Genomic DNA, 18803 nt, shown 5'->3' with positions numbered 1-18803 from the left:
ATTAAGGAACCCTTAGCTTAATTAATAAAGGAACCCTTTGATTGCTTTTATGCACCAAGAAAAGGCATCACTAAATTAAGCTTTTCACTAAGATCACTGTCTTTGGGTAATCTACATTAAAGATCTGATTGCTCCCCTAATCAACCTAGAAGGATCTCTCTACTGCAGAGCATTTTTTCTGACCTAAAATGTACTCAGCTGTTAGCAGACTCATCTGATACTGATACTGCTGGCAGTGAGCAAATTCACAATCCTGGTGAAGCAGGGGATAAAAGCAATAAACCAGGGGTAATTCAAGCAGAATTGGCGTGGTTTGGAGAACAGTGGAGTCACATCTTACATGGAGTTCAGATTCTAAAGCAAGCAAATACAATAAAAATCACTAATGATAAAATTTACCCGAAAATAACCCCAAAAGTAGAATAAGCATAATTTTAGTAGTCAGTCTTGTTCAAATACACTGGTTCTCAGTGAGTTCAACACTACTAGTTTTCCCTCTAGTGTTGGAGCAGATCATTGTTTCTTTAGTTTAGCACCACATGAAGTAGTTGACTTGCATTTAGAACTCATAAGTCATATTTTATGAAAAAATGTGCATCTTTGGATACTAGAATCATACGTCACAGAAGGATGTTCACACTTTCAGAGGTATTTGGGAGCTAAGACTGGGAAATACCTAGTTTATATTCTTGCCTCCCAGTCAGTCAATCAATATCTAATCTCTCTCTCTCTCTCTCTCTCTCTCTCTCTCTCTCACACACACACACACACACACACACACACACACACAGTATGGGGAAGAGGGGTGTGTATGGTATATAATCAGATTTGAACAGGATTGTACAGAGGGAAGTGGATTACTTAGATAACACTATTCATTAGTGCTTTCAGCCAAATTCTTACTTTCCATATAATTTGATTTTAATTTAACTTTTCATATAATTTGTAAGTCTAAACCTATTTCCTACATAGCTAAAACCTGGAGGACCAATACAGTTTACAGTATTAAAATAGCTATTCGGGAGTTCCCTGGTGGCGCAGTGGTTGAGAGTCCGCCTGCCGGTGCAGGGGACACGGGTTCATGTCCCGGTCCGAGAGGATCCCACATGCCGCGGAGCAGCTGGGCCCGTGAGCCACGGCCGCTGAGCCTGCGCGTCCGGAGCCTGTGCTCCGCAACGGGAGAGGCCACAGCAGTGAGAGGCCCGCGTACTGAAATAAAAAAAAAAAAAAAAAATAGCTATTCGATTTTCTTCTGGAAGAAGATCAGAGGAAGTTGTATTTTATGAACAGTAGAAAGAAATCTAAATATGAATAAATTTTAAACTGTGAAAAAAAAAAATTTAAAACTGTGAAACAGATTTAGAGCTGATTTCTTCTCCCTCCACCTCCACCCAGCTATCTGGATTGTGGTCCTCTCTTTAAGTGTATTTTGCACGCTTAACAGAAAGCTCCTGCTCACTGAGTGTTCCCAACCTCTCTTCTATTAATAGCATCATCATTCTCCTCATCCCTGAGGCTTAAACCTTAGACCCCTCCTTATCTGTTTTTATGGATCTGCTCATACTATTTTCTGTGCCTGGAATGCAAGGAATCTTTCTCCCTCTCTCCTCTTCTACAAATTGTTCTAAGGCTAGAACAAACAGTATCTCTTTTAGGAAACTTTCCAACACATCCAATTCACTTCAGTGCTCTTCTCTGAATAACAGTATTTTATTCTGCACTTAGAATAATTATTTATATAAATTGTTTTCTCCGATATCATTTTAATTTCCTTTAAATAAAAGGTCATGTTTTAGATTTCTGAACCATCTTTTTCCTTATCTGCTGTTATATTTTTCTTAAGCCATTTGGCAAGGCTAGGATGGATAGGTGTTGATGGGGTTTTGGATGGAGCCCAGATATTAGGTTGAGATGTGTTAGTTGTCAGGTGACAATGCTTCAGTCCTGAAATTCACCTGAAATCAAAAATAATAGCACTGCCATATATAACTGGTCCCTCTTTAGCAGATGACTTCGGAGAGAGCAGGAACGAACAGAAATGGCATATGAAAAGAAAACCAAAATGACACATAGGGGCAAAACATTATTAACTGCTAGTGTGTCAGCATATACTTCTTATATAAAGCAGCACAAAGTGGTAAAGACAGTGTTCAAAATAGTGTAAAGTGCTGTGATATTTTTGACTATTGCAAAAACAAAGACAAGACAATTCATGAATGAGAGAAAATGTAATGATTATTTTAATATTCCTATTAAATATGTTTAACTGAATATTATAAAATTTTGTTTATTTATTCAGTTCAGTTAAACAGAATGTTCCAAATATTCACTTAGGATATTTTTTCAGATGTTACATCAGTTGAAATTATTTTTACACATTTTTCAGTCTCTTGGACTTAACCATTTTCCCCCCCCATTATAGGGCCTTTGCATATATTACATACTGTTCCTAGAACACTCTTCACGTCTCTGTTCATCTAGTTACCATCTGCTCATCCTCTATATCATAGCATATCTACCTTTTCCTTCAGGAAATTTTTATGACCTTACTAGGTCAGATTTCTTTGCTAAACTCTCATGCTTTTATGTATTTCTTCTTCATAGAATTTGTCACCATATCAAATTCACATTTATTTATGTGACTGAATAATGTCTGTCTCCCTCATAGAGTGGATATACAACAAATATTTCTCACTGTTTCCTATTTGTTACCCTTGTTCTCTGTTCCTGTTTTTGTCTTCTACTTTCTCTGTCTGTTGTGGTCTTAATTGAGCTGTTTATATGATTCCATTTTCTCCTTTCTTAGCATATCAGCTATACTTCTTTTTTTGCTTTTCTTAGTGGTTGCCCTAGAGTTTACAGTGTACATTTACAAGTAATCAAATTCCACTTTCAAATAATACTATACTACCTAATGGGTATGGAATCTTATAATAATAAAATAATCATAATTCCTTCCTTCCATCTCTTGTATCATTGCTGTCATTCATATCACTTATATATAAGACAAGTCATATACATAGGCATATAAAATACGTAAGCATACATAATTGTTCAAAAATATTATTTTGAACAAAGTGTTGTCTGTTAGATCAATAAAAAAATAAAAGTTTTTATTTTACCTTCACTTATTCTTTCTTCAGTGTTCTTCCTTTCTTTATATAGATCCAAATTTCTGACCTATATTATCTTCCTTCTCTCCAAAGAACTTCTTATATTTCTTGCAAGGCAGGTCTACTGGTCTGCTGGCAACAAATTAACTCAATTTTTATTTGTCTGAGAAAGTTGTATTTCTCTTTCACTTTTGAAGGATAATCTCACAGGATATAGAATTCTAGGTTGGTGGGGGTTTTTCCTCAACACTTTAAACATTTCACGCTAGTCTCCTTTTGCTTGCATGGTTTCTGAAGAGAGTAATTCAGAAGTAATACTTACCTTTGTTCCTGTACAGGTAAGGTGTTTTTTCCCTCTGGCTTCTTTCAGGGATTCTTCTTTATCTTTGATTTTTAGTAGTTTGAAGATAATATGCTTAGGTGTAACTTCTTTTTTTTTTTTTTTTTTTGCTGTTTATTCTGTTCAGTGCTCTCTGAGCTTCCTGGATCTGTGGTTTGGTGTCTGACATTAATTGGAGAGGAGGGGAATTCTCAATCATTATTGTTTCAAATATTTCTTCTCTTACTTTCTCTCTACTCCTTCTGGTATTCCCATCATACATATGTTACATCTTTTGTCGTTGTCCCGCAGTCCTTGGATATTCTCTTGTGTTTTTTTCAGTCTTTGTTCTCTTTGCTTTTCAGTTTTCAGAAATTTCATTGATATATCCTCTAGCTCAGAAATTCTTTCCTAAACCATGTCCAGTCTACCAATAAGCTCACCAAAGGCATTCTTCATTTCTTTTAGTGTTTTTGTATTCACCATTTCCTTTTGATTCTTTTTTAGGATTTCCATCTGCTTCCATTGTTCATTTGTTCTTACATGCTGTCTATTTTATCTGTCAGAGCCGTTAGCATATAAATCATAGTTTTAAATTCCTGATCTGATAATTCTAACATCCCTGCCATGTCTGGTTCTGATGATAGCTCTATTTCTTCAAATTGTGTTTTTAGCCTTTTGGTATACCTTGTAATTTTCTTGATAGCTGGACATAATGTACTGGGTAAAAAGAACTGCTATAAATAGGCCTTTAATAATGTGGTGAGGTGGGGCATGGCGGTGTAGGGGAAATATTCTCTGGTCCAATGATTAGGTCCCAAGTCTTCAATGAGTCTGTGCCTCTGTGCTGTGAACTTCACAGCCATTTCTACCCTCACCCCTTAGGTGGGACAGGATGGCTAGAGTGAGCTGGAGTGGGGTATTTCCCTTCTTCCACACGCAAAGCTTGAGCTGGTTACAGTTGGGTACTTCCATTCCCCAGGTCAGTTAGGTTCTCATAATATATCCCAGCAGGGTTAGGCTCCAGTTAACTAGTTTCTCCTGAGAGCAGGCCTTGTTAAGAAGGACAGAGTGCTCTAAGGTATTTCAGGATGGTTCTTTTCCCCTCCCCTTGCTAGAAGCCCAAGGTGATTTTTCTCTGATATTTACTGCAGGAATCTGGTTGAGCTCCTAAAGGTAAATTTCACAGTATTGTGGGGGCCCCCTATGACTGGGTCCCCCGGGAGTTTTTAGCTCTCGGAGTTGTCTGCACTGTACCTCCCACAATTCATCAGTTACAGTTCAGGTTTTCTTACCTCGACGCTGATTGCCAAGGCATTTTCTGCTTGTGAGCCTCTGCTCCTCTTAGCCGTGACTCCCTGCATTTGCCTGTGTTTCCAATCTTGGAGGCAGCGGTTTGCCCTGTGTTCTGCCTTCTCATGGATTCAAGACGAGTTGTTGGTTTTTTCAACCTGTTCATCTTTTTACTTGTTAGGATGGAGTGGTGGCTTCTAAGCTCCTTGCATGTGGAACCGGAAACCCCCAAATTTGAACAATTTTGTTTTAATCTAATTTATTACAGTAAGTCTTAAGTTAATGATCCTGGTCTTCACCCTTTTCTTATCTCACCAACCCTATCCTCATCCCCCTTTCTCCCAGCCCTGTCTTATTTCTTCCACTCATTCTATAGATCCTCACTTAAATATCTCTTTTTCCAAGATGCTTTCCCTGACCTTCTAAAATAACTAAGTCCCCAAACTGAATATCCCTTCAGCACTCTGTGCTTACCATATCATAACATTCATTTCCACTTTCAGGACTTGTTTTTCCCTGTTGAACTCTCAGTTTCTGGTTCGTTGCCCGGGTCCACTGTCAAGCATAACATTTGATGCTTACTAGGATCTGTATTGTTTTTGTTGACTGGATAAATAAGAAGAGCATTCATGAATTTCAGATGTATTATACATTACTAGCTTTTGCTTAATATTAATAGTAGTACTGACCAAAGCAGAATTTTAAGGGATATGGTTATTTTACAGTTTTTCTAAAGCATGTTTTAAATGTCAGTAGTTAAAGCTAAGAAGTACATTAAATATTATACTTTTGATACAGTACATTTATATGTACATTATATATATATGGGTTTGTTTGTTTTTTCAGGATGCAGAAGAATACACAGATTTGCCAGTAAGACACAATGAAGATCATATGAACAGCGAACTGGCAAAATGTCTTCCGTTGGAATCAAATCCTCATTCATTTGACAGCCCTCACACCAAAGCTCATCTCCTACTGCAGGCACATCTCAGCCGAACCATGCTGCCTTGCCCAGATTATGACACTGATACCAAAACAGTGTTGGACCAAGCTCTCAGAGTATGTCAGGTATGAAAGTCATTTCCAATTACCTACATTTTCTCCCATTCTTTCTGTTTTTTTTCTTTTTAGAATAAAATATACTTGCATTTAAAGATTTTTATTGTAGCATTGTCGAGAAAAAATCTGGTGACTCAAATTAAGGATTTTTGAAGGAAAAGCAAATATAAATGCAGTAAGATAACAATTTTAGTCATCCATTCAATCAAAATTTACTGAAGGTAAACTAAGTGCCAGGTACTCTGCTAGGTTCTGAGCATACAGCAGTGAACAAACAGAAGAGAACCTGCTGTAATGGGCTTTCACTAGAGATGGCAAAGACAGACAATTAAAAATATAAGTCAAGGGGCTTCCCTGGTGGCGTAGTGGTTGAGAGTCCTCCTGCCGATGCAGGGGACGTGGTTTCGTGCCCCGGTCTGGGAGGATCCCACATGCCGCAGAGCAGCGGGGCCCGTGAGCCATGGCCGCTGGGCCTGCGCGTACGGAGCCTGTGCTCCGCAACAGGAGAGGCCACAGCAGTGAGAGGCCCGCGTACCGGGGAAAAAAAAAAAATATATATATATATATATATATACACATATACATATATATGTGTGTATATATATATATGTATAAGTCAAGTGTTGATCACTGCTATTTTAAAATAATAATACAGCATAATAAAGGATATGTGGAGAAAGATGGAGGGTGCCATTTTGTACTATTTTTTAATGTGGTATTCTGGGACTGTCTTTCTTATGAGGTAACATTTAAGAAACAAAGGAAGGGAGTGAGCTGTGGGGTTATTCCAAACACTAAGAAGAGCTAGTGCCAGGATTCCTGTAGGAACTTACTAGGTATATTCAAGAAAAACCAAGGCGGCCATCGTAAAAAAGATGAAAAGGGGTGGGTAGAAATGAGGTCAGAGAGGGGTGGGAGTGGAGATTATAGATAAAATGGGGTCAGGTCACGTAGGGAGTTTGTAAAACCATGGTAAGTCTTTTGGATTTTACTCTGAATGAGGGAAGCTGTAGAGCAGTGGTTCACTAATGGTTATGGTGTCTATATCTATGAGTATTTACCATATTAATGAAAATGGAAACATTCTCAAATATTTATTACTTCATTTTAAAATAACACTAATATACCCATTATTATGTAATGATTTTTCATGAAAAATAACTATTTTCCAAAACAATTAGTGAGAACTGTAATAGCATTTTACATTTTTGCAAGTATCTTTCATGTCTAGCTTAATAGAAGTCAGCTAAATTCGTTTAACACCTTTTGCAAGCAGTCTGTTACAAGATGGTGTTTTAATTGAAGTATATGAAGGAAATCCAGCCTCACTGAGATATGTAGTTTAAAGAAGGAAGAGTATTTTTATAGCCTTTTCAGAAAATTATAAATATTCTCTGATACTATACAAAACCTTGACATGTTATATTCCTTAGTTAGTTGCAATGTGGAATCTGAAACCATATCAATGAACTTTATACCTTGAAAGCTGTAAGGCTAGGCAAGAAATGATGGTGGCTGGACCAGGTTGGTATGGGTGAGACTGGTGAAAATTGGTTGGGTCCTGTATATTTTTTTAAGGAGAATCTGCTAATGGATTGGACAAGGGTTTTTAGGGAGAGCAAGGAGCCAAAGATGATTCCAAAGCTTTTCTCCAGAGCAAGTGGAAAGCTGGAGCTGCCATTTGCTGGGAGATGACTGTGAGAGGAGCAGGGTGGGAGAAGCACACCTAAAGGATTGAGCTTATAAGAGATTTTGATTTTCTACATTATTGCTTTTTGGACATTTATATATAAAAAGCATTTTTTAAGATTTTCAAAAGACTGATGTTTTTAAAGGTAGGATAAATAAGTCTGTGAAGATTTGTGTATAGGCATTTGCAAAATTAAAGACTTAGAAATAACCCAAGCATCTTTCAGGTTATAGAACACTGCCAAATATTACAATTCCATTTACTAATTCTGTATCTGTGTAGAATATCTACATAAATATATGAAAATATATCTAGAGAGAAGATCCAGAATAGTATTGACCAAAAGATTAAGTAGCCGTCTCTGTGTAGCAGCATTTGGGATGATTTTTAATTTCTTCTTTATGCTTTTCTGAAATGTTTGAATGTTTTCAAATGAGCTGCTAACAATTTTATGATCAGGAAAAAAAACGCTTAATTTTATTATTTAAAAGAATAGCCCTGTTTCATAAAATAGAGTATGCACAAACTATCAGGAATTAGAAGGGAAATAATAAGGGAAATAATAATAATAATAAGGCTATAATAAACAAGTAAATTATTTTTACACCTTTTTTGTAACTAACACTTGGTTTATCTCTCTAGGAAGATGGTTTGCCACTCTTCATTAGTCACACTTTATAAACGAAGGTTAAAGTTCCTAAAGTTTTAGCTGTGGCCCTGGGTACTCATTTGTGTTTCCTCTAGCTATTTTTTCCCCCTCAAACACTGACCTGTTAATGAACTCAGGGGTCGGGAAGGGTTGGAGAGATGTTGCAGAAGGAATTAAATTTTTATACTTACAGGTATACTTAATAGGTGTACATATTTATATCATATATAAAAGTTACAATGTATATCGACTCATGCATACCTTTTCACCACTCAGTTAATAATGATTCAAAGGCTATATAATAATAGAAATTAGCGGTTTCACAAGAAGTCTATTTCTAAATTTACTGTAAGGGAAAAGTATTCAATCAGGTACTTTTAGCCTCTATTTCGATATTATGTACAGTTTCGTGGATATTTATATTTCTTGATTTTTTTTACTCCTTCTAAATAACATCTAAAGAGAAACAGTTTTCTCTTTAATTATAAAAGTAATACACTTCATTGTAGAAATTTGGAAAAACAATGTATGAAAATTAAAGTCATTCACAGTAATTATATCTTCACCCCCATCAATATGAGGCTCTTTTTTTGTTAATGAATTAATTTATTTTAATTCAAAAATTTTTTTTAAATTTTTTCATTTTGAAATAACTTCAGACATAAAAAGTTTGTAAAAATAGTACGATGAAATTTCCATATATCTTTCACCCAGCTTCCCCTAATGTTAACATCTTGCCTCAGTACTGATCCAGTCCTGTTAAGTAATCTACAGACCTCATTCCAGTTTTGTCCATTTGGATTTTATCCCACTAATGCCTTTCTCTGTTCCAGGATCCAGTCCAGGATCCCACATTGCATTTAGTTGTCATGTCCACTTTAGTCTCCTTGACTTTCAGGACGTTGGCACTTGTGAGGAGTATTGGCCAGGTATCTTATAGAGCTATCCATCAGTTTGGGTTTGCCTGATATCCCCTCATAATTACATTAAAGTTTTATATTACTGGCAAGAATACCATAGAAGTGATGTTTTGTCCTCTCGGTGTATCATATCGGGATACTTGTGACATGGATGTGTGTTATTACCGGGAATGTTAACTTTGTACACTTGAGGTGGTGTCTGCCAGGTTTCTCCACTGTAAAATTACTTCTTTTCCTTTTGTAACTAATATGTTGTGGTGATATACTTTGAGATTATGCAGTTATCCTGTTTCTCATCATATTTTCCTACATTATTTTCATCATCCATTGGTGACTTTTGCCTGAAACAATTATTACTACTGTGATTTTCTATTCCCATCATTCCCAGAATTTCTGTTTTCCTCCATTTATTTATTTACTTTATTCATTTATTTATTCATTTATTTATTTACTTATTTATTTATAAGTATAGGCTCACGAGTGTTTGTTTTTATTAGAGAGTGGTTTTAGAGACTAAAATCTGGGTGCTTGTTGACTCCATCACTGCCTGGATATTATTGCCTCTGGCCCCCTCAGTGGGCAAAGCTAGGAAATATAAGTATGTATACATAGACATCTATATCTATTTGTATATCTGCTTAGCTATGTGTGTGTGTGTGTGTGTGTGTGTGTGTGGGTATGTGGAAAACATTTGTATTCATAAAACCATGAGTTCATTCTAATACCTCTAATTCCAGTTTAACACCAAGGGTTCATTTTAGCCTTCCCCTTTTTTAAATTGTAACTCTTTTCTCCACCCGTGAGAAACTTGGCTCTCATTAATCAAAATATATTTACTTAATTCCTCCATTCTAGCATACTCCTGATGTAGTTTTAGAATGACTAACGCTTACTCCTACACAAAAACAAGTTTACTAACTACAGTAGTTGTGTATAGTTCTTTTTTGTCTTTGGAGGCTCAGAGTTTCTTTTTCTTTTTGCATTTACACAAATACACACTTGCTCTCTCACTTTCTTCCTTTGCACATTTTTATCATGTTATTTTATAACCTTTTTTAACTTAATAATTTACAACATTAAATATTCTTCTCAAGCATAGTTTCTAATGGCTGCACTATATTTCTTCATAAGAAGGTCATAGTTTACTTAATTAGTTCCCTGTTGTCAGACATTGTGTGTGCAGTTTTCCTTTAGTGTAAATTATAACATTAGTTATGCTTATAAATATGGATTTGGCTTTTCAGAAGCCACCTGGAAAGAAACTTAGTTGTAAAGAGATGGCAACCAGCTTCATATCCTAAATCCTCTCATTCCTGCAGTTTCTTTGTAAGATTGTGATAAAAGTAACAAGTCAGGAAGAGGAAAGAATATTAGGGTTGCTAATGGAAAATCTGGGGGGGAAGTCGTGACTTGATAAAATTTCCCAGGACTGAGTGACAGTTTTCATCATTGTACCCTATTGTTCTCATTTGATACATGGATACTGTTGGCCTAGAAAGCATTGGTTCAAGCAGTTTTCCAAGCTGCCGTCCTGCTGGCTAATTGAAAATTATACTACTGCCCTCATGGGACATCAGCATGACCTTGTGTTCTGTGTATGGGACTCGGTGCCACCAGCTCTTACTATAACTTCAGCTCTGCTACTTAGAGCCTTAGTATAAGGCCTTAGGCAAGTCACTGAACCCCTGCTGTCTGAGTAAAAATAACACCTTACAAGAGTGGGACATTAGTTAATATTTATAAAGTAAACAATGATTTGAGGACTCGAACTAGGTCTATCTTAGTCTCCTCATTCTTAGTATTTCTTTTACTTCTTTGCTTTTTCATGGTCATTTAACTCTAAATTTTTTATTCCCTTTAATTTATAGAAATGTACCTTTTACATGAGCTACCATTTAGATTATGAAAACTCTGTATGACTACCCGTGTCCTGGGGAATCTTTTACAAAAGAAAAACATAGTTGTTTTAGTACTATTCACTCTGGCTTGAGGTCAGAATGCACTGTATAGCCTGCCTTCTCTTCTTGTACCCATTTGAAATTATGTATCAAGGTCATTTATGTCATTTTTGGGTTTAAGGTGTTTTTGTCATGGTTCTTAATATTTTACTGTTACTAGCATTTCCATCTCCATCCCACCCAACAAAAATAAGAGTAAAAATTTCTGTACATATCTCAAATTTTTTAAACCTGCTTAAAATACACTAGTTTATAAATTGAGCAATTATGGAATTGATTATTCTTGCCATTAGTCTTTGAGATTCTCTTCTTGATTATGTTAACTCTAAAATATATTTGTAATATGTAGTAAATGATGTGACATATTTTGTGTGCCAGATGTACCCAAGAAAAACTTTATGTTAGCTTTTATGGGAAGATGATACATAAGAAATGCCAAAAATTAAAGTGACTTGCCTAAATTTTTCAAATTTGATGGCAAAGTCAGAACTGATGAAAAGTGTCTGGTGTTTTGATTAGCCCCACACTGTTTTTTTAATCAAGGGACAAAGAAATTGGTTTTCAAAGAAGTCAAATAACTTAGTTAAAAGGTGATCTTTTGAGGCAGTCCATGCTGAAACCAAATGGAGATACCAGGACTTTAAATCCTGCTCTAATAGCTCTGATCTTTTCTAATAAGCGCCCTAAGTCTTTACGTTAAAATCATCTTCATTTAAGTGAAAAATAATTAAATACCAAGCCAAATAGTATAAGAGTACAGGTTTATATCTTAGCCACGCCCACTACCTCCTCTGTGGTATCTACAGCAAAACTGCCCAGTAACTGGACACTTTCAGATGTTTAAGGAAGAAAGGGAAACCATGGCTCGAGGAGCTGACTCAGTGATCTGAGTACCAAAGGGCTGTGTGATTCAAAGTATAATTGTGCTGTCAGTTTGCTGGGTTAATTCTGGAAAGTTGCTTTCAGATATAGTAGAGGCCATATTTACCCTTCAGCTAATGCTATCTACCTTGCAGCCTAAGTTTAATAGATCAAAACATCTGTGTGCACAGTAATACTCTTAACGACTACAAGATACACCTCATGAAAGGAGAACACACACAGAAATATGACAGTGTAGATTGATTAGAAAGATCTCTGGAAACCTATGCTTCCAAATTGAAATTGGAATTAATGTATATTAAATACCAAATTCAACCAGAATATTTGGAGAACTGCATACCATCCCTGTACTCCACACCAAAAAATTGCTATTTAATGACGGTCCATAAGGCAGGCCATCATTAACAGTGGTGCTGGTGAACATTTATTGAGGATTTTCCTTGTACCAGGCTCTGTTCTACTTGCTTCGTATTGCATAGACTCATTTGCCCTAATAATCCAAGGAAGCAGTACAATTATTATCCTTATTTTACAGACGAAGACTAAGTAACTTTCCCAAGATCATAGCAGAAAGAAGAACAGTTTTCAGCATAGGTTGGATATATAATAAAAGTTTATCTTACTGGGTTCCCTTTGCCCTGTAAAGATGGATCTAAAAATTGTACTCATGGCCTAGTCAGGATTTATTTTAAAATGTGAGAACTTCACAGGAATTTCTACATTTTTTTAGACCAAGAATTCCCACTAGAACATGAATAATATTTTTTAATTAATCCCTTCTTTTCAATGTATACTCAAGTCACCTCCCTTTAATTACTCTAGTTCCCTTTCAACAGTCTGCCTATAATTACTTTAACCAGTTTCCAAGAGGGACTTGTTAATATGACTGTTATTTGTAATTGCTTTATTATATCACTCTATAGTGTCCAGTTGATATGTTTTTTGTTTCAGCTGCTTATGATCCTTCTCGAGGTTTTTATATCATGCTAGGTAACGCAGTGAATTAGCCATTTACTTCCTCAGAGTCTCCCCTAAAACTACAATAATTGGAAATAATGGGGGGGAAGATCAGATCGCTGATACAACCACAGGAAGAAAAAGGAATGCCATAATAATTATAAGATACTCCTAATAATAAGTAGTAATGCACACTATAATGACTGTGCTTAGGTTTACTATTACAACACACATACACACATTTTATGTTCCTCTTTCATTCTTCACCGTTTGCCTTCTCTGCTTAGGTTAGGTTCTGGGCTTCTTTCACTGGGTAACCACCACCACCACCACTAGCGGGGCTCCCCTGGAGGCAGCTTTTGTCCATCCCCCTAGTCCTTTTTGAAAAACTTCAAACGTCTAGTAACAATAGGCAATTTCAGAGATTCCCTGTCCCAAGATACAGAACTACCAATTCCCCCAAAAGATAACAGACATCTCCTCTTTACTATTGAGGGAATGTGAAGTTCTGTATTCTGTATACCAAGGCACATGTTTATATAGATTGAATTCATGTTCCATTGCACTAATGGAAGTAGGCAAAAGGTAAACCAGGAGACTGGCTTTGAAAATAATTTAGGTGATTCAGTGCCTGAAAGGAAGACCTTTAAGGAGCTATGTTCTGGTGGGTAAGTTTCCATTGTTTCATAAATTCTTGCATCTGACTTTAATATAGGAGCTGTCATTTTACATCATTTTCTTTAAGGCCCAAGTTTTATTGAACAACTAAGTTTCCAGCCTTTCTTCTCTTTCACACAAGATAGTATGTAACTCATATACCACTCAAATTAATGTTATCATGTTCCAATAGGATTTATCAATTGTCACAAAAGGTGCTTGTCAAAAAATAACTTTAATAAGCTGCATAAATAGAGAAAGGGGGGAAATGTACGAACTGGCATGCTTTCCTCTGTTCAGAAAACCCTCGTAAATTTGCAAAACCGAATCCCTAAAAGTTTATTGGTAGGGTTGTTGTTTAGCCCAAACTTCAAAACAATAATTTGACCTCTTTATCTCTCTAACAGTTTCTGATAAACTTAAAGTGTATTACATTTCAGATAACTAGTATCATATATTTTCTATAACCCACAGCTATTCTGAAAACACATTGTGTCTTCAAACTATTTTTTTAAGTATTTTAATCAATAAACTTAAGATGTGAATGTATGCATACATTAGAGTCTGAGAATAGAAAAGAATAGGATAAGGGAAGCAAAAGATACAATGATATGAATATTTTTTATTGATCTGGTTATTTTAACTGAGAGATACTTTGACTATAGCTGGGTCTATATTTCTATTAACAAATGATCCCCATTTTTAGTAGATTAAAAAGCTAGAAATATTTGATGATACCAGGAGATAGAACTGCCATGGAGCAAGGCTAACATAACCTTTGAGGAGTATTTACCTATGGATGCACTAAGCACAGGCTCAGTGGGCTATAAATTAAATGTTTTGAAGAATGTCAGTGTCAATTAAATGAACAAGTTCTAGAATCATAGAGTCAAATACAGTTAGCAGTGAAAATAGTCCAGGTGGTGCCGAGCTTATCAAAAGAAGTACTTGGTCAAATCCTTAATCCGATACTTGTAAGAAATGTTTTGATGTACCAATGGTAGATAAAATCTCCTGTATATTCTTAGTAGAATCCTTTCACATTTTTTAAATGCTTATAATTATTATGATTAGATCAAATGAAAAGCTTATCTTTAAGTGGACAGTAGAGCACAATAGGCTTCAGAAAGCTTCTTCAAATCATTTTGAGAAAAAGATGGAAGGGTGATAAATAAATAATTTTTAGACTTCCAAAATTGGATTATACATAATTAGTAATCTACAAAGAGTTCATTTCTGCAACTGAAGTCGTTAAAGGATCCTAAGATGAAAATTACACTATTAAGTTTTAAATATATCTTTTATATTTTTATGGGTATGTTTCAAGGAATATTAATACTATGAGCATACATTTGGAGGATTCTGATTCATATTCAAAATATGCTGGAACCTCATCAATAACTATTTATAGTGTCACTGACTGTTAAGGTGACCTGGGCATAATTCTTGGCACATAATAGTTCTCAATATATCATGGGTGAATGGAATGAATAAATATTTCACTTTTTCCTTTCTAGTTCTTTCTTAAGAGAGGATTGAAAAGGGAGATTTACTGTGTGTGGATTCTCACAATGTTTTTAAAATTATCTGCCAAATCTGAATTGTCTACTAACAAATGTAGTCTGTTTGTTGTAAACGTTCATGTGACCTTATCAAATTCATAGAGACAGGGAAGTCTAATTCAGGCTGCTTTCCTAGCAAGACTGCCAGGAGCTCATATCTTGCCATAGAAGCCTAGTGAGGTTTCATTAATGGATGTGTATTTCAAAACAAATAATTTTAAATGAACTTAATCCTGAGTGATTATTCTTCCAGATGCAAAGATCTGCACTGTGGTGCAGAATCATCATCCAGCTAGTGCTTATTTTATCCTGTATCAAAGTTACATTTTAATTCCACAATAGAACACCCAAAACACCTAAAACAAAGCACCATTCCCCACTACAGACGCAACACAGAGCTAATGCATTTAGCATTTCCAAAACTAACACAAATGTGTGGATTTTGAGGTGTAAAACACCTTCACTTACTCGTGTGGATTTACAGGTGATCTCCCTTCAAGGACTATAATATAATTTGGAAGGCTATTTCCCCCTGGATGACTCTACCTGTAAGCCTTTGAGTGACAATTTGGTGCTGGTTTATTGATGATATGATGCTATTATGAAGGATCCTTCTACCTCCAGCTCTTCTCCTCATATCCACATAACAACCCTTTTCCCGTTTGGGGCTGTAGGAAATGAGTAATGCTTAACCCATTTGTGTGATCAATTCACTTAAGCAGCTACTGTGAAATGTTAATCACAACTTTAATTTGTACTGCATTAGCATTTTGATTAACTTGTAGGCTTGCTAGCACACTTGAAGCGCTTTTACTCATAGTTACAGCTCGGAAATGACTTTTTGATTAATTAAGTTTGTTAGACAGCAGCTGAGCTTCCTGAATGCTAACCTTCTGGGGGTAAAAGTTCAGGAGAAAGTTACTGTGAACAACTGTTGCTATTGAAAAAGATTCTTGTAAATGTACTTATAGCATTTTAATTATTGACAAAATATTGTATCATTACTTGCAGCTGACCTGAACCTTTAAAGGAGTGTGCCTTTCTGTCAAGAAAGCTTTTCTTCAGGTTTTCCCATCATTGTAAAACTTCCGGGAGCTCTTGAACTAAATAGTGCAGTTTCTAGCAGATGTCTAACAACTAATGTTTTAACAGGCTGCCTAGGATGAATTTCCATAGTTTCTTTTTCAGGTAAACTTTGTATTTTAGAATAGTTTTAGACTTACAGAAAAGTTACAAAGATAGTACAGAGATTTCCTGTATATCCCACACTCAGTTTTCCTCTGTAATTAACATCTCACATCAATATGGTACATTTGTCACAATTAATGAATCTTTATTGATATATTATGATTAAAGTCCATACTTATTCAGAATTCTTTAGTTTACTTAATGTCCTTTTTCTATTCTAGGATTCCATTCAGGACACCACATTACATTTAGTTGTCGTGTCTCCTTAGGCTCCTCTTGGCTGTGAGTTTCTCACACTTTCATTGTTTTTGATGATCTTTCCATAGTATTTTGCACTTTCATGATGTTCCATAAGTAACAACTTGGTTTCTATAAATTAATGAAAATTTTTTTCTCATTCTGGACTAAATAAGTCTTTCTCTTCAACTCTGACCATGTATTATGTTTATGTCATTTCATTTGAACAAATGTAGCAACATTTTCTAGCCATTTCAACCTTCCTCATGACCTTATTTTCATGTGGTTTTTGCAGTCCCTACACTATCACTAGATACGCTAGGATGACTATCAGGAGATGTGAGGAAAAGGAGAAAGTTTCCTTGAAGAGGAGAAAGGCTAAAGGGAGGAAGAAGAGAGAATGCAGGTCATCAAGATGCTGAGAGGGAGCAGAGAGGTGGGAGCATCTCTGACTGCTCCATATGCTCACCCTACAGCCACAGCTGGAAGAGACTGAGGACTAAATTCACAGACTTTGCAAACTGAAGTTTAGAAAGTTTTTAACAATGGATCTTAAAGCTACATCTCATTATGCGTCTGTTAACATGCCTCCTGATGCACATTGAAAATGATAGTTTTTCTTTTAGTGACCTAAGTCAGTGTTGCTATTTCCTTGCAGTGAAGTTGACTTAATTCAGTCACAGTAACTTGGATTCTTTAAACCCAGAATTCACTTATGTTTCAAAAGATATTTAATGCCTGCATATCAAATATTAAGATGTAGTTTTATAACCGAGTGGTGGATTAAAATTTATTTTGAAATTTTAGGTTTTCAAAAATCCTGTTGACAGAATTTGTTCAGAGACAATAATCAGTTAAATGCATAATGCTTTTGTCTGGAGTCTGCATTTTTCTGTTAGGTAGGGAAAAAAAGGATAGATGTAAACCACTTTAAACCCTCCTTGAAATAAGACAGCGTATATGTAAATCATTCAGAGGTTGTAGACTGTAGTGTGATGAGCACAGAAAATGAAATTAGAAAACCAAAATCAAGTCTTAACTTACCACTTTTCACCATTGCGATTACAGTCACTGGACTTATGTGAGTTTCAGTTTTCCCATCTGTGAAAAGGAGACAGTACTAATGTCTGCCTCATACTTGGTATTAAGAGCTATTTACAAAAGTATTTTATAGTCTGCACACTACTGTGCAAATATTTTCATCACACTACATGTGCATACTGTCTGTACAGTTTGTATATATTTCACTGCTACTTTTCACAATAATTGAATGAAATGTATTTGATACAAAACACATATATTGTCAAGCTTGCATTTTTAAGTATAATCTACAGTAGCAGAAAACAAAGGAAAATATCTGTAGATTTGGATAAATCTATCCTTTGCAGAAATAGTTAACATCACTATGAAATGTGGTTGAATTTAAATGCCAAGACCCAGCTTGATATGCTTAGGGAATTCTTGAAGTCGATTCACAGTAAGTATTGAGGACATGAGGTGTATTCAAGTCAAAAAGCATGCTGTTGGTTTCAGGACCCTTACAGCCTAAAAAATTCTCTTCCAGAGAGTGTCCATTCTCTGAACTCTAGTTCATTTTGATTGTGGGGATGAGGGGCAGGTTGTTTCTGGTGGGGGTAGTGGTGGTGGTTTGCCCTTTGCACAAAGCCGGGTTCTTGAGTTTGCCCTGTGAGTTCCACATGAGGATGAGGTCTGGGCTGTGTAGAGTATGTGTACCCCTCTTTGTTTTTGCCTCTCTCTCTCTCCTCACCCATCTCGTCTCTCCTTTCTTTCTCTCTCCCTCCCTCTGTTGCTCTCAGTCAGACATAGGCAGACGCAAACACCACCTCATTTCTACATTCCCTGTGAAACTCCTGAGCTGACTCATTCTTCCTGTTTTGCCAATAATCAAAGTCTACCTCCTCAGAGCTCTCCAGTCTTTCTTCTCAGATTCCTCCTCTTTTACCCGTGTATATTTTACTTTGTGTCTGTAAGATTCCTTTTTCATCTGTGTTCTTAAGTCTGAATCTCTTTCCCCACCTTCCTCAAACCCCAGTTCACAGCCTTCAGCTCCATTCCAGCTCCTGCGGTCACCAGAGTGGCTTCAGCAGATGACCTTTTCAACACTGTAATCGCATGCATCCCAAACTCCTCTGCTCTAATCATTACTATATCCACACCACTTTTGCCATCACCTCCATGGTATCACCCTCTGACTCTCCTCTCTCACCTCACTTCTTTACCTGTCAGCTTGACTGAACGTTTCTGTTACTCATCAGCCGGGCATCTCTCCTCCCCTCCCTGATCCCTTGGTCCAGT

The 18803-nt window shown here is 36.1% G+C and overlaps 1 protein-coding gene across 2 annotated transcripts in view; it reads left to right on the top strand.

Annotated features, from left to right (window-relative positions):
- The window catches only part of ASCC3 (activating signal cointegrator 1 complex subunit 3), a 333519-nt gene that overhangs the window by 298225 nt on the left and 16491 nt on the right, over positions 1-18803 (top strand). The window contains exon 37 of one of the 2 annotated variants that reach the window (XM_030882956.2): positions 5572-5796. In XM_030882956.2, the coding sequence (XP_030738816.1) occupies positions 5572-5796 (225 nt within the window). Of the gene's footprint in view, positions 1-5571; positions 5797-18803 lie in introns of those variants that run through there. The other variant, XM_030882957.2, reaches the window with a different exon arrangement.

Source organism: Globicephala melas, chromosome 14 (genome assembly GCF_963455315.2).
Source record: "Globicephala melas chromosome 14, mGloMel1.2, whole genome shotgun sequence".
Classification (NCBI taxonomy): Eukaryota; Metazoa; Chordata; class Mammalia; order Artiodactyla; family Delphinidae; genus Globicephala; species Globicephala melas.
Note: the sequence above shows the minus strand (reverse complement) of the source record. Positions and strands in the feature narration are given on the sequence as shown.